Below are 13,145 nucleotides of genomic sequence, written 5' to 3'. Positions count from 1 at the left end.
GTAACAAGAAAGTTGAGAAGGGTTCGAATTTTTTCTTTCTTTTTCTCCCCCTTTATGATGTAAAATGTATGGATGCAACTTTTTAAGCTAAAATCACTTCTTTTAGAACTTTATTTTCCATACAAAATATAAAAAATAAACTAATAAGGAGACAAAATATAGTTTTTATTCTAAAAGAGCAGAAATAATAGTTTAAATATTAGTCTGAAAAATCTTGCGTCCATTTTCCTTGGGTTCTGTTGGTACCATTGCTGTTTCTGTTTGTAAGGTTTTTTTTTTTTTTTCTTTCTTTCCCTTTTTTTTTTTTTTTGTAATCAAAGGATTTCTTAAGCAGCCAAACGGAGCATACAAGCAAGCAACACCAAAGAAAGAAACACACCTATGAACCACCTTCCTACAGCTAAATAGGAAGAAGCTGAGGTAGATTTACAAAAATGGATGTTCTATCACTAACAAGTGCTTTGTTTTTTTGCTGATAGCCTGATACGTGCCTTGATTAGCAAGAGTTTGAGGATACATACCCAGACTATGGACCTTATGAAGAAAGAAATGCTTCTCTCCCTCTACAATCTACATGTCCTAGCACCCAAAAGACAATACTCTGGAGAATGATGACAAACAACTGTCGATACACTCTTGCATTACATTAGTCAGGTTGGCCGTGCACCATTCTTGGACTTCCTCAAGGATTGACAGAAGGCAAAGAAGCCATCTTTTAATTCAATAGGAAGAGGAAGCGTGAATGGAGGCAGAACATCAGGATGTCCTCTGTCACTCATTGATAACGGGTGTGCGAGTGCTGACTGCCGCTTATTGAGGCCTTCAATGATGAATGAGAATGCCCCAAAGGTCAGACAATTTTGGAGAAGGGCCTGAGGTGCACCTATCACAAAGACCAACTCAAGTAAAGCTCATGGAAAATGCTGACATCCATGCATGCGTTTCTTCTAGCTGGGCACCTTAAATAAGAACCTGATACATAGATTTGTTATTTGTAAAAGAAAACATGCTATACTAAAGAGAGTGCAAGAACCTGGAAAACTCAGAGCAAGACCCGTGCAACATCCAGCAACTCCAGCATTTATAACTACAGATGAGAAAAAAACATGACTTCGTAGGCTGATAAAATAAAAGCACGTTTTCAATAGAGAAGAATTCATGTGAAATGGAAAAATAATTCCACATTTGATACTATACCATCATCTTTTCCTCGCAGCTTCTTTAAGAAGCAGATAACCAAACTGTGAACTCCTGATAAAATTGCGAACGTCTTATAGATGTAACAGAAGGTAAGTTAAAAAACTGTGCAATAATTGCAGAAATCTAGAATGTGACAACATAACCTCTACTAATGTCATTCACCCAACTAATGTTAATCAAGATAATAGTGAGTACCTTTGCAGAAGATCCGGCCTCTGCAAATGATCCTTTAAAACCTTTCTTTTTGAGCAATCCTGAACCTGAAATAGATGTCCTATAATGCACTTAAGAGTGAACAAAAATGCAAAGTAAATGCAGGACCTTACTCCTTATGAACAACAAAAAACATGACTTGTGGTTGAAAGCTTGATTTCAAGTAATAAGTGAAAACCAATGTTTTCTAAATTGGCTCACCAAGAATTTTTTTCCCCTTTCTTCCCATGTATACTGTCGATTGGTTCCTAATTAATAATATATTAACTAGTAAGAATTTCCTCTTTACTGATGACTCTAGTTTTCTCGAGACGTTGCAGTTAATATTTTGCTGTTTCCAAGGTGTCTCCTTATTTGTTTTGAGGCCGCTTTTGGCTTAAAGACGATGTTCAGAATAGTGCTCTCATTCTGGTGGGGGAGGTTCCTAATATTGTTGACCTTGCTACAGTCTTGGGTTGTAGGATGGGTTCCCTCCCCTCAAAATTATTAGGTCTGCCATTGGTAGCTCATTACAATGCAAATTTGGGACCCGGTAATTGATCATGTAAGGTTTAAGCTTGCCAGCTGGAAGAAAAGTTATCTATCCATGGGAGGTAAAATAATCCTCATCCAGAGTGCCCCAACAAACTTCCTCACCTGCTCTGTGTCCCCATTTAGAGCCCCAGCCTCCGTCATGAACTCCATTGAACTCAGAAGGGATTTCCTGTGGAATGGGAAAGAGGAGGAGAAAAAGCACCACCCACCTAGTGGTGTGGGCAAAGGTGTGAGAGCCTAAGCATCAAGGTGTAGTGGGCATTTGGCCGCTTAAATAGGTCAACAATGCTCTTCTCTCGAAATGGTTATAGCGCTTTGGTACTGAGAAAAAATCAGCAATGGGGAAATTTGATCAAATGCAAGTATGTGGAAGCTGACCTTGGTTGGGAATCAGACCCTGTTAATGAACCCTATGGCACCAGCTTGTGGAAGGAAATTATGCACAACGGGGATGTTTTTTTTCCAAGTTTGTCACTTTCAAATCAGGTTCAGGTGAGGTTTTTTCTCTTTTTTCTTTTTGTGTGTGCGTGTTTGTGGAAAGATTGGTGCTACTATTTTTGCCCTGGCGCAAGACAAATCTACCCGTATCTGTGATTGTTATGAGAAGAATGCAAATCAGATAGTTTGGACCCCCTGCCTAAGGAGAAATGACAATGATTGGAACCTGGACACCTTAGTATTTAACTAGCTATATTGCAAACCTTGGAGCAGGTCAAGCCTCAACCCTTTCTTGAAGATCGCTTTTAGCAACCTTGTGATAAATCAAGAATTTATGCAGTTAAATCAATGTTTTAAAACTTCAGTCAAGTGAAGGCTGAGAAATCCCCATGGGTGTGGATTTGGAAATAGAAGGTGCCTTCAAAGAAATCCCCATGGGTGTGGTCCCGTTCCATGTAGTTGTTTGTTGTGAATTGGGCAACTCCTACCAATATTGAATCATTGATTTCTTCTTGGCAGTTGCAAGTACTTAGCGAAATGGTTAGGTCGCTCCATTGCAACCTGTGTGACCAGGGTCCAAATCTGGGAAACAGTCGCTCTGTACTCTGTATGTGTAGGGGTAAGGTTGCGTACATCTGTCCCTCCCCAGACCCCGCATTGGTAGGAGCCTCGTGCACTGGTTGCAAGTTCTTACCAAGTTGGGCAATGTGTGTTACCTTTTGTGACTTACCGGTGCATCTAGAAGGAGAGAAATGGCAGGTAACATTTGAAGATCAACCCCTCCCTGTTGAGAAATTCTGTGCTAAGATTGAAAGAGTTTTGCTGAAACGGATCTCCATCAACAGCCTTTTCTGAGGCCTCAAGTTCAAACATTTTCTTCATTCTAAAAGAAGTATTCTATGGGATGATAACTTAATGTCTCTATAGTATTCTATGGGCCTATGGGGATTGGGGAAGTATTATGAATGGAATTTTCACCATCTTTCAAAAAAGAATTCCCTCTTTACTAAAATTGTCTCTCGAGGATGGTTGTAAATTGTAACCAATGTTTTAAAACGCAGAGGCATTGGCGTGAGGCATAGTTCAGAGTGTAAGAGGCATAAGCCTCCCAAGTGCAAGGAGGTATAAGCCTCCTTGAGAGGAGGAGGAGGAAAGAGGATCTCCATTTTTTTTGTTTCTTTCTTTTCTTTTTTTCCTTCTCATTCTTTCCATTTTTCCTTGCTTTCTGCCTAGGGGTGGCCAAGAGCCGAGCTTCTCACAAGCTATTCGAGCTCGGCTCAGCTCGGTTTAAACCGAGCTTCGAGTCGAGCTCAAGCCTTATAATGTGTGCTCATTTTCTAATCGAGCCAAGCTTGAGCTCAGTGAAGCTCAGCTTGTGAGCCTAGTATAATAAATAAAGAATTTTTTATTACATATAATACATACATACATATATATATAAGTATATAAATGTATATATAATAAATAATTTTTATAATTCTTAATTTTTTGTATGTAAAATAAAAAAATAATTTTATATGTATAGTTTTTATTTTTTAGAAAAAAAAACCTGGCTTGTTGTCCAGCTCGAGCTGAGCCGAGCTCAAATAGCCAAGTATTTGGCTCGGCTCAACTCAAATCCACCCCTATTTCTACCTTTTTTGTATGAGGCATGGCATATGCCTCTAGCATGCCCCATGCAAAAAAGTGTATGAGGTGTGCACCTCATGGACCTGAGGCCTTAGAGGCATCAGAGCCTCTAGCATACACCTCAGAGTGTTTTGGGGGCACCTTGCTTGGAGGTGAACCTCCTAGCATACACCTCCCATGCCTTTAAAAACATTGATTGTAACCAAGGACCAAGCCTTGAAGAGAATAATCTTATGAAAACAAACATTTAAATTAAGTCTTGAAAAAGGCTCATTGATGCTTTCTGATGTATCAATACAAAACTTGGAACAGTTCTCAGGTTCTAGGTGTGCTACATCAATCAACATGATAGCCCCCACCTAACCCTAATATAGAGTAACTATGATGCTGGCCCATCCCAGAATCCCAAGCCTGGTTCAACAGTGAGGTCTTACCATCTCTGGGGCCTAAGACTTCTATACAGGGGCCATTTCCATCACTTAAAGCTAATGGACCTTTTACTTAATGGTTGATCCCAATCCTATAAACACAAATTAGAATATGCAAGGAAGGAAATATTCTAGAATATGCTTCTAACTCCAACACCATCTCCATGGACCACCTAAATGATTTCACATCCATCCAGTGGCAGATCTAGGAGACTGGGGTTCCTGTACCCCCTCAACTTACTCAAATCCCAATTAGAAAATTAACTTAAGACCTACATCTTGTTTTCTCGAATGGAACCACCATCTCCCTTACCTAAATGATTTGGCATCCATCCAGCAGATCTGGAAGATGGGGGATCTCACTGTACCTCCTCAATACACTCAAATCCCAATTAGAAAATTAGTTTAAGACCCTGGAGTAGCACATAGTATTTCCTTGAATGGAACCATCATCACCAATCAAGTTGAAAAACATCACAAAAATCTCTGCATTTGAAACTCCAAATGCACTGGCAGCTCCTAATGGTCCCTGGTTCTCTATTAAACACCCATCAAATAGAGTGTGTTTCATTCAATCATTTAGACAAATAGAATCTGTTACTTCAGGATGTTAAAATTGAAACTGTATATTCTTTGACTTCTATTGATTTGGAAATCATCAAATTCAGTAATCAACGAGTTTACCTCATATTGGGCAGAAATGGGCCTGATCGACTGAGATGACTCAGTGATCTGAAATTAAAATTCTTATGTGACTTTTGGCATAAACATTTACAGATTACCTTCCAAGTTCCAATAGAATTTTTATCAGAAAAAAGTGCCAATTGCATCCCTATGAATTTTTGCACCACTCTTTCGCTGAGGCTGTGTTGGTTGCATGTAAAACAAAGAAAAGGAACCGGTTCCCTTGGAAAAGGATATTTAAGAGGAAAATATATCATTTTAGCCTGGATCCTATAACAGAAAATATATATCCCAAACATTCATCTTGCATTGTCCCATGGACTTTCATCTAAATAATTCATACTCAAATCTCTAAAATCTTGAACAACACCCACTCAGCAACAACTTAACATATACCAGCCACCATTTTTCTTGTCGATCTGATTTTGTCTTTGACGATACACATTTTCTTTCCTTCCACACCCCACAGCATACAGAAAATCAATGCAACTCCATTAAAGATTTCAAAACCTGAAGCAATAAGCAAGGGAAAAACTTAAAATTCTGTCTAATCAACACATTTTATTCTTCCACATCTTCTTTTTCTTCCACCTTTTCTTTTCATCTTTTCCTATAACAAAAGTAGGGGTTCAGCTCCTATATTTTTTTACTTTTCTTTCCTTCTTTTTCTTCTCATAAAATGTTGATTTTTCTAAACTTAAACATGAAATTTTACTTCTCTTGTGAAAATTATGGATAATTATTAAGGAAAGATGGTTATGGAACCTAGGGAACTACCCTAGGATATATGGTTTTACTTTAAAAAGATCCATTGCCTAGCCTAGCCTTGGCGCCTTGAAAACCATGGAAATGAATACCTCTTGACTTCAGATCATTACCATAAATATGCCATCCATCATTATTAACCAGGCCAAAGTTAACACTCTTGAGGGAACTGGATTGCCTCACACTCTTTACATTATCTCTTTCTCCCAGGTTTTTAGTCATAGTTGAATAGGACTTCACAAAAATTTCTCCGACTCTCTACAAACAACAGCCTCCTAAATCTTGGGCACCTTTCAAGTTTCAACCTGCTTCCCTCTCTTCCAGTCTTTCCAGAGCATTTGTTCACTCTAATATTTCTAGAACTCAATCTGTATAATCTTGGAAAAAGTTCATAATGATTTCCCTCTCCACACTCATCTTCCCAAAACCTTATTTTATGTCCATCCCCTACTACAAACCTTGTACATCTGAAAAATTCTAAATGAAATTTCATCATCCCCTTTCCAAAAAAATACCGCATAGGAACACCATACCTCTCTAGAAGCCCATTCAAATCTTACCACCCCAGAATTATTTAATTCTTCCGTTTTCTAACTACTGAACCCCCAATTTCTTATGCCATCACATGTTATTCCATTTTACCAAATGGAATTTCTTTTCTCTTCCTCCTTCCCAAAAAAAAACACTTCGAATTTCTTCCTAATTTTTCCTGTGTTAGTTTAACTTGGACTACAAGCCTCAATAGTTAAGCAATTTTCAGTAAATTGTTTGTTTTCCTTCATTTTACATGTAAAGAAACGGAAATGCACTAATAGGTCCATTAAACTGTAAACATTCCAAATCAAATTTTAGTACCGGTAGGGAGCTAGGAACATATAAACTAACCTGAAATATGTCGCAAGGTCAATAGATCATATTCTTAATCGTGATATTAGTTACTGAACACGTAACCATGAAGAGTTTTATAATACAATTTTTCGCTGCCTTGAATCGTGAATTTTAACACTGATAAAAAAAAAACCGTGCCTTTTAACCCCCAAGAAATGGTAATACAGAAGCCACACATTTAAATCTTTTCTTAGTGCTGAACGCGAAACAAAACAACCCCAACAGTGTTACCCCATTCTACAACTTCACAAGATTAAAGAGAACAGGAATGTGCAAAGTAATTAACGCTAAAATCTAAAAACTAGGAACAGATTTCTTTCCTCAAAATACTTCCTAAGTAAACATCCGGAAACCCAATGGATGACGCAAAAAAGTTTTCATTATGGGGGCGGACAGAGGATAACACTTCAAAACGCAATAAAGAAACAAATTAACAAAGGAAGGCTATTCCCAGGTAAAGAAAACAGAAGATTCATTCAAGAGTAAGACGATGACGACTAATTTGGTTAATAAGAGAAGAGAAGACGGAACAAACCGTAGCCGAAGATTGAACCCATGAAAGCACCAGCCGCCGAGTCTCCGGCGAACCTCAGAAGGCATACTAAAGGGGTCCCAGGAGGGTTTAGTCCGTCAGAAGGATTAGGGCTATCATTGTGGTCGATTTCAGTCTCCGTGTCGGGGTTCGGGGAAGCCACCATCGCCATCTTCTCTCCGCATGGAAAATAGCCGCCCTCGAGTCTACTCTGCTTCTCATTTTATCTCTCTTGTCACCTTGCACGATCGATTCATGGACCGATCTGAACACATGGCCCACGATTCCATGTCAAGACAAAGGAGGCCACATGGCTAATGAGGAGTAAGATTGGCATATTGCACGGATTGGGCCTGAGATTTTAAGCTTTGGGTTGGACTTGGGCCAGAAAATTCGAGCCTAACCTGAATTTTGATTGGGTTTGGGTCCAATCCTACCCCGCCAAAACAAATGCATTCTATTCCTTAAGTTAGATTATAGTGCCCAATAAAAAATGGCCTCTAAAAGTATATCCATACATTCTTTTAAATCCCACCAATTTCACCCAAACCCGACCAAAGTCCAAACCAGCCCTTGTTACTAGAAAGTGGATGATACTACAACCTACAAATCCCATTTTCAAATTACATTCCTAACTCACAGATCTAAATATAGCCTTTGTTTATCAAAATAAGGGGATGGAGTTCGTAAGTTTGGTGTTTGGCATCGATAACGTTTTCTGAGAAAATAACGCTATATAGGTGTTATATCAGGAAAAAAAAATAGAAGTGGTGTTTTAGAAAACGGCATCTTATTTGGTATTGTTTTTTCAGAAAAAAAAATAAAAAATTGTTCCAGACTACAACTTGAAAATCGGGAAGGTGTGGTCTAAAGAAACACCAAATTTAATGTTTTCTCTGAAAACAGCCCATTGCTTACAATGAAGAAATGATGTGGCATCAATGTGGCATCATCTTGGACGTTGGATAATATAGACTAATACTAAAAACGGTTCTACAGCACTGGTATCAAACAAAACCAGTGTTGTTTTCCCAAAAAACAGTCTATGTGGGAGCATCGATGCCAAGCAAAAAAAAAAAAAAAGAGTTGTTTTCTGAAAAAATGGTGCAACAGACCCTCATGCATACAACACCATTTTCTCAGAATACATCTCTGTAGCAACGATGAAGATGCCAAACACCTATTAATGACCACAAAGCTTAACTTGGCTACGGATGGCAATGGGGTGGGTTTGGGGAGGATTTTGTAAATTCTAGACCCAATTCGTCTTCCTAAACTTCCCAACCCATATCGACCCCAAAACCCATAGCAAGTTGGATTTTGAGAATTCAAACCCTTTCTGCACGTGAAAATGCAAAACCCTCCCTACATTCAAGGTTAGGGGTGGATTGGGTTTAAAACCCACATCTAATTTCCTATTATTTATTATCATACATAAGCAATAAATAAGTAAAATAACACAAATAAACCACAAATTTTCTAATTATTTGATTAAGACACGTAAAAAACACATAAACTAACAATTATCTTTCACATAATCAAAATATTATTAAACTCAACACTTTGTACATAGTTTCTATGCTTTCCAACAATATATGGGTCAAGAAGGGTTGGGTTTAACCTAATACCGTACCCTACCCATACCATTACAGGTTGTAGAATTCCCAAACCTGTCCCTGCCCCAAAACCCGTCCTTCAAGAAAAAATGAAACTGCCATGTCAGAAAGGGTAGGGGCAGATACCCACCGGCAAGGTTCAAAATATCAATACAGGGCAATACGTTGGTAAGATGTACCGGTACTGTTTTTTTGTTTTTTTTTTTGAATATGGTTCAAAGGGGCCGTTCTACCCTCTGAAACACTTGCCGACCCGAAACACCCCCTGTTGGGGCATATCGGGAAGGCTCCGATACGATACACATTGGCCAATACCAAGAAATTGTCATCCCTAGGCTTTGGAAGGAAGGGTTTGACTATGATGCTGGAAAGATATGATACCAGGAAAACTTACAACCAATCTGGTTACATCATAATAGTAGTAACCAATATGGTGAATTTTTATCAAAATTCAGATGGTTGTGATTGGTCAACGTCTTTCCAGTATCATGTCTTTCTAGCATCATAAATTTCTTCTGAAAAAAAAAAAAATCAGTCTACGTTGTTTTGGAGATTCCAACACATGATACGTTACTTGCAGATCCAAACTCAACTCAAACAAAACAGATGAAGATGCAAATCCGGCGGAGACCAGGTTTAAGGTCCATCCAGGCCTAATCCTAAGAATTGGGGTTAAGGCCCAGGCCCGTCTAGAGAAGCTCTGGCCCACCTATTTTTGGAATGTAGTGTGAATTATGTTGTTGGAGGTGAGTCACCCACAATAAAGGGTGGTTTTTTTTTTTTTTTTTTCTTTGGGGAACCTCAGTTTTAAAAATAAAATTTAGGATTCATTTGATTCATAGTCGGAATTGGAATTGAAATTAAAATAATTTATTCTTATAATCAGTTTGATTCAGACAAGAATCAAAATAAAATTTAAAATTAACTGGAATAGGATTTCATTTAAGAAGGAGAGGGAATGGCCATTCCCTCAAATAAGGGAATGTCATTCTATCATGAATGGGGAAGGGATTCTGATTCCATCCAACCAACCAATTGGAATCGAAATGACCCATTCCAGTTTCGATTTCAGACCTCTATTCATGGAACCAAGTAGGACCTTATTTAATTTCTTGCTATGATTTTAAGGAACGATGTTGCTTGAAAATTGTTCAACCCGACAACTATAATTAGGATAGCAAATAGAATATAAATTTGTTACTTAAAAAAAGGAGCCACAGTCCCTTGTATGTTACAACCACAAGGAATTGAGTGGGGATGTGGGAAGGTGCAAGGATCCGAAGCAGCAGATAGGGGGAGGTGCTATAGCCTATAGGCAATGGTATAGGTAAGGGAGTTCAGTGAGTGGAGCATAATTGCACGCTAATGTGGCGTGGGTGCAGGGTGAGAGGGACCAACGAGAGGGTGCTGGGGCCACAATGCAACAATCTACATAAATGTGCAGACTTGGTGCAAATAATGAAGATTCGTGCATTTGAGACATTTTGGTCATTCGAAGTTAATTCATCTGATTAAAGGATATTCCAATCTTTAATTTATTCGTTTAATCACAAAATCATGTCCAATTAATGAAACATTTTTTTGGGCAAAATGCAGCACTTTATATGTTATTGCTGAGCGGTGGCTCAGATGGTTTGTTAACTGGTTCATTTCATAGATAGGGATTTGAATCCTGCTATCACTAAATTTGGCGAGGGGTTATAATCATAGTGTTGTATTACTCAAATGGGCCCTATTGGAGATTCGAGCATATCACCAGGGGAGTGTTGTTTTTTCGGATTTTGAAAGGGGGAAAGATGGTCAGTGGGATTTTGGGTCCCATTGACCAAGAACCCTATATTCTTTTTTCAAATTTATGTGGAGATCAAGAAAAATTTATTTTCCTAGATACCACTTATCTAGGCAAGTGATACCCATCTCCTATGTGGGAAAATAACTTTTCCACCTAGGGGGAAAATTGCCAACATTTGAACGGGACAAAAATGCACCTTTTAATAATGGATTTTTATGGCTAAATTGGTCATTGCCTTATTTACATGAGAAATAAAAGAATATGGGTAAATGCACTTACCCAGGTAAGTGTTTTTTAGGAAAAACATACCCAAGTAACTGCATTTACCCGGGTAAGTAACTTACCGAAAAGTGAATACGGCCCAAATATAAAAAAAAAAGTGAAATATTTATATATACTGATAATCCATTTTGTGGGAGTTAGAACTGCTCTAGAAAGCAAGTTTATGTACTATGCTATTTAGTTGTCTATTTATATGTAGCCCAATTAGGTGTATTTAAAAATATTTGTTATATGTTAATTCAATATTTCAACCAATCATCTTAAAGATATCACATGGTCTATTTATTTTTTGTTAGTTTACTTTACACCAATTGTACTTACTATCAAAACTTTAACAATGTTAAATATGTTAGCTATTGTTCTATGCACATAATGATATATGATCATTCAAGAGGCAAACTATGCATTGTTCATCACAAAAAAAAAGAAAGAAAATTGAAGATTTTTAAGTCCTCAATCCTTGGCTTTCCAAAAACCTAACAAAACAGCCTTGTGTTCCACTCCGCATAAGTAGAGGTGTAAGTGAGCTGAGCCACTCATGAGCTGCTTCGTCTTCACTCGAAGATTATCGAGTCAAGTTGAGTAGTTAGTTGATCCCAATTCAAGCTTCGTAACACTTGGCTCAAGTAGCTTGTGAGCCTAAATGAGATTTTGTTGAAATTGATGAGGGGCATTTTGGTCAACCCACTTTATGATGGGCACGTTGACGCTGTCAGTGACGCAATGTCCCACTCAAGAAGACAGCTCGTCGGCTCAACATGCAGTAGACAATATCATGTACGAAGCCAAGCTAAGAGCAAGCTCGGCCCACAACGTCCGACACAACAAAACAACTCGTTGGAGTAACACGTGGCAGTTAGCATCAGATATGTGACCGAGCTAGGGTGAGCTCAATCCTCCGTCAGCCCCCAGCTCGCTTGAAACAGACCCGTCTACAACACCTGCATAAGCGCTATAACCGCAACACAGAGAACAGTCCACCAAGTTGAATGCCCCCAAACCAGTAGGCGACCTATAACTGCCACATGGATCTAGCAAACAGCTGACCAGTACACCCTAGGATTTAGCAAACAACTACGTACAAGGCTTGGAGACATTACCAGATAGCACCTGAACCACGGGTAGCTACAAAAAGTCCCTAGGACTACTCCAAAAGGTATGCGCTCATAAATTCTCACTCTTTCATATTCTCTCTTACAAAGGATCATTCACTAACTTAAGCATCGAAGTGTCCCCCTAGGTAAAAATATACCTACGCACTCTAACCTCTCTTCCTTTTCAGCTCTTAGCTTGAACCCCTAGTTCAGCCTCATAGCTCAGCACTGTAGCTTGACTCACACCATAGGTTGAACCCGATCCAAGCCACCTCATCAGACTTGAGGGAGTGGATAGATTATGTGACTCATCTATTGGTGGCACCTGCATAATATATTGGGTCATCCGGGCTCCGGCCTCGACAAGGTCAATCTCGGCAATCCGCTGCATGTCAACCAGAAGAAGTATTCCCCTACCGATCTGGAGCACCACCTAAGCATCACTTAGCTAGTCAATCACCTTGACATCCGAAACACAAGGAGTAAAAGGAGGAATGTCAAACAGATTAAGGTCCGCCTCCCACACAGGCTCAGGGATAGTAGAATCCGACTCAGCTAGCATCGGGTCCCCCTCACCTTCCAGGTCAACAATGGGGGGGGGGATCCTGAAAGAGGAAGCACCCCACGATAGCCTACGCTTAGCTCGGCGCTTCTTGCGGGCAGATCTCTGCTCAACAAACATCATGGAGACCAAGCTCACCATACCTGGAAAAGTAAAAAAGCACCAGTTATCAAAACAAGGGGAAAGTTTAAATAAACAAGCGACCTGAACTGAATGTGCAATAAGTGGCCAAGCATCCAACCCACCTATTCGGCTCAGGCCCGCTTGCATAAGCATCAGTTCGACTAGAAAATCCTCAATTTTAACACGTTCACGGATGAGACGTTGAATGGCAGCCCACAACTTATCATCCATGCACTTAGGTACATTTTTAGGATAGTTGTACCAAGCGGTACTACAGCCCCAACCACCTGCCTTCTCAAGAAAAAAGAAACGATTCATCAAATTCCTAACCTTATTTTGGAAGTTAAACATTTTCTTCCCACTAC

General features: G+C 39.1%; 1 protein-coding gene across 1 annotated transcript; it reads right to left on the bottom strand.

Moving 5' to 3' along the window:
- Nucleotides 1-382: 382 nt before the first annotated feature.
- On the bottom strand, nt 383-7,527 carry LOC104594194 (mitochondrial import inner membrane translocase subunit TIM22-3-like). The gene is made up of 5 exons (XM_010254380.3): nt 7,315-7,527; nt 1,396-1,460; nt 1,198-1,270; nt 1,034-1,087; nt 383-883 (listed from the first exon to the last, which is right to left on the bottom strand). Exons 1-5 carry the CDS (start codon nt 7,481-7,483, stop codon nt 651-653), a joined length of 594 nt encoding a protein of 197 aa, XP_010252682.1. The 5' UTR covers nt 7,484-7,527; the 3' UTR covers nt 383-650.
- Nucleotides 7,528-13,145: the final 5,618 nt, after the last annotated feature.

Source organism: Nelumbo nucifera, chromosome 1, assembly GCF_055504915.1.
Source record: "Nelumbo nucifera cultivar China Antique chromosome 1, China Antique-T2T, whole genome shotgun sequence".
NCBI classification, from domain to species: domain Eukaryota; kingdom Viridiplantae; phylum Streptophyta; class Magnoliopsida; order Proteales; family Nelumbonaceae; genus Nelumbo; species Nelumbo nucifera.
Note: the sequence above shows the minus strand (reverse complement) of the source record. Positions and strands in the feature narration are given on the sequence as shown.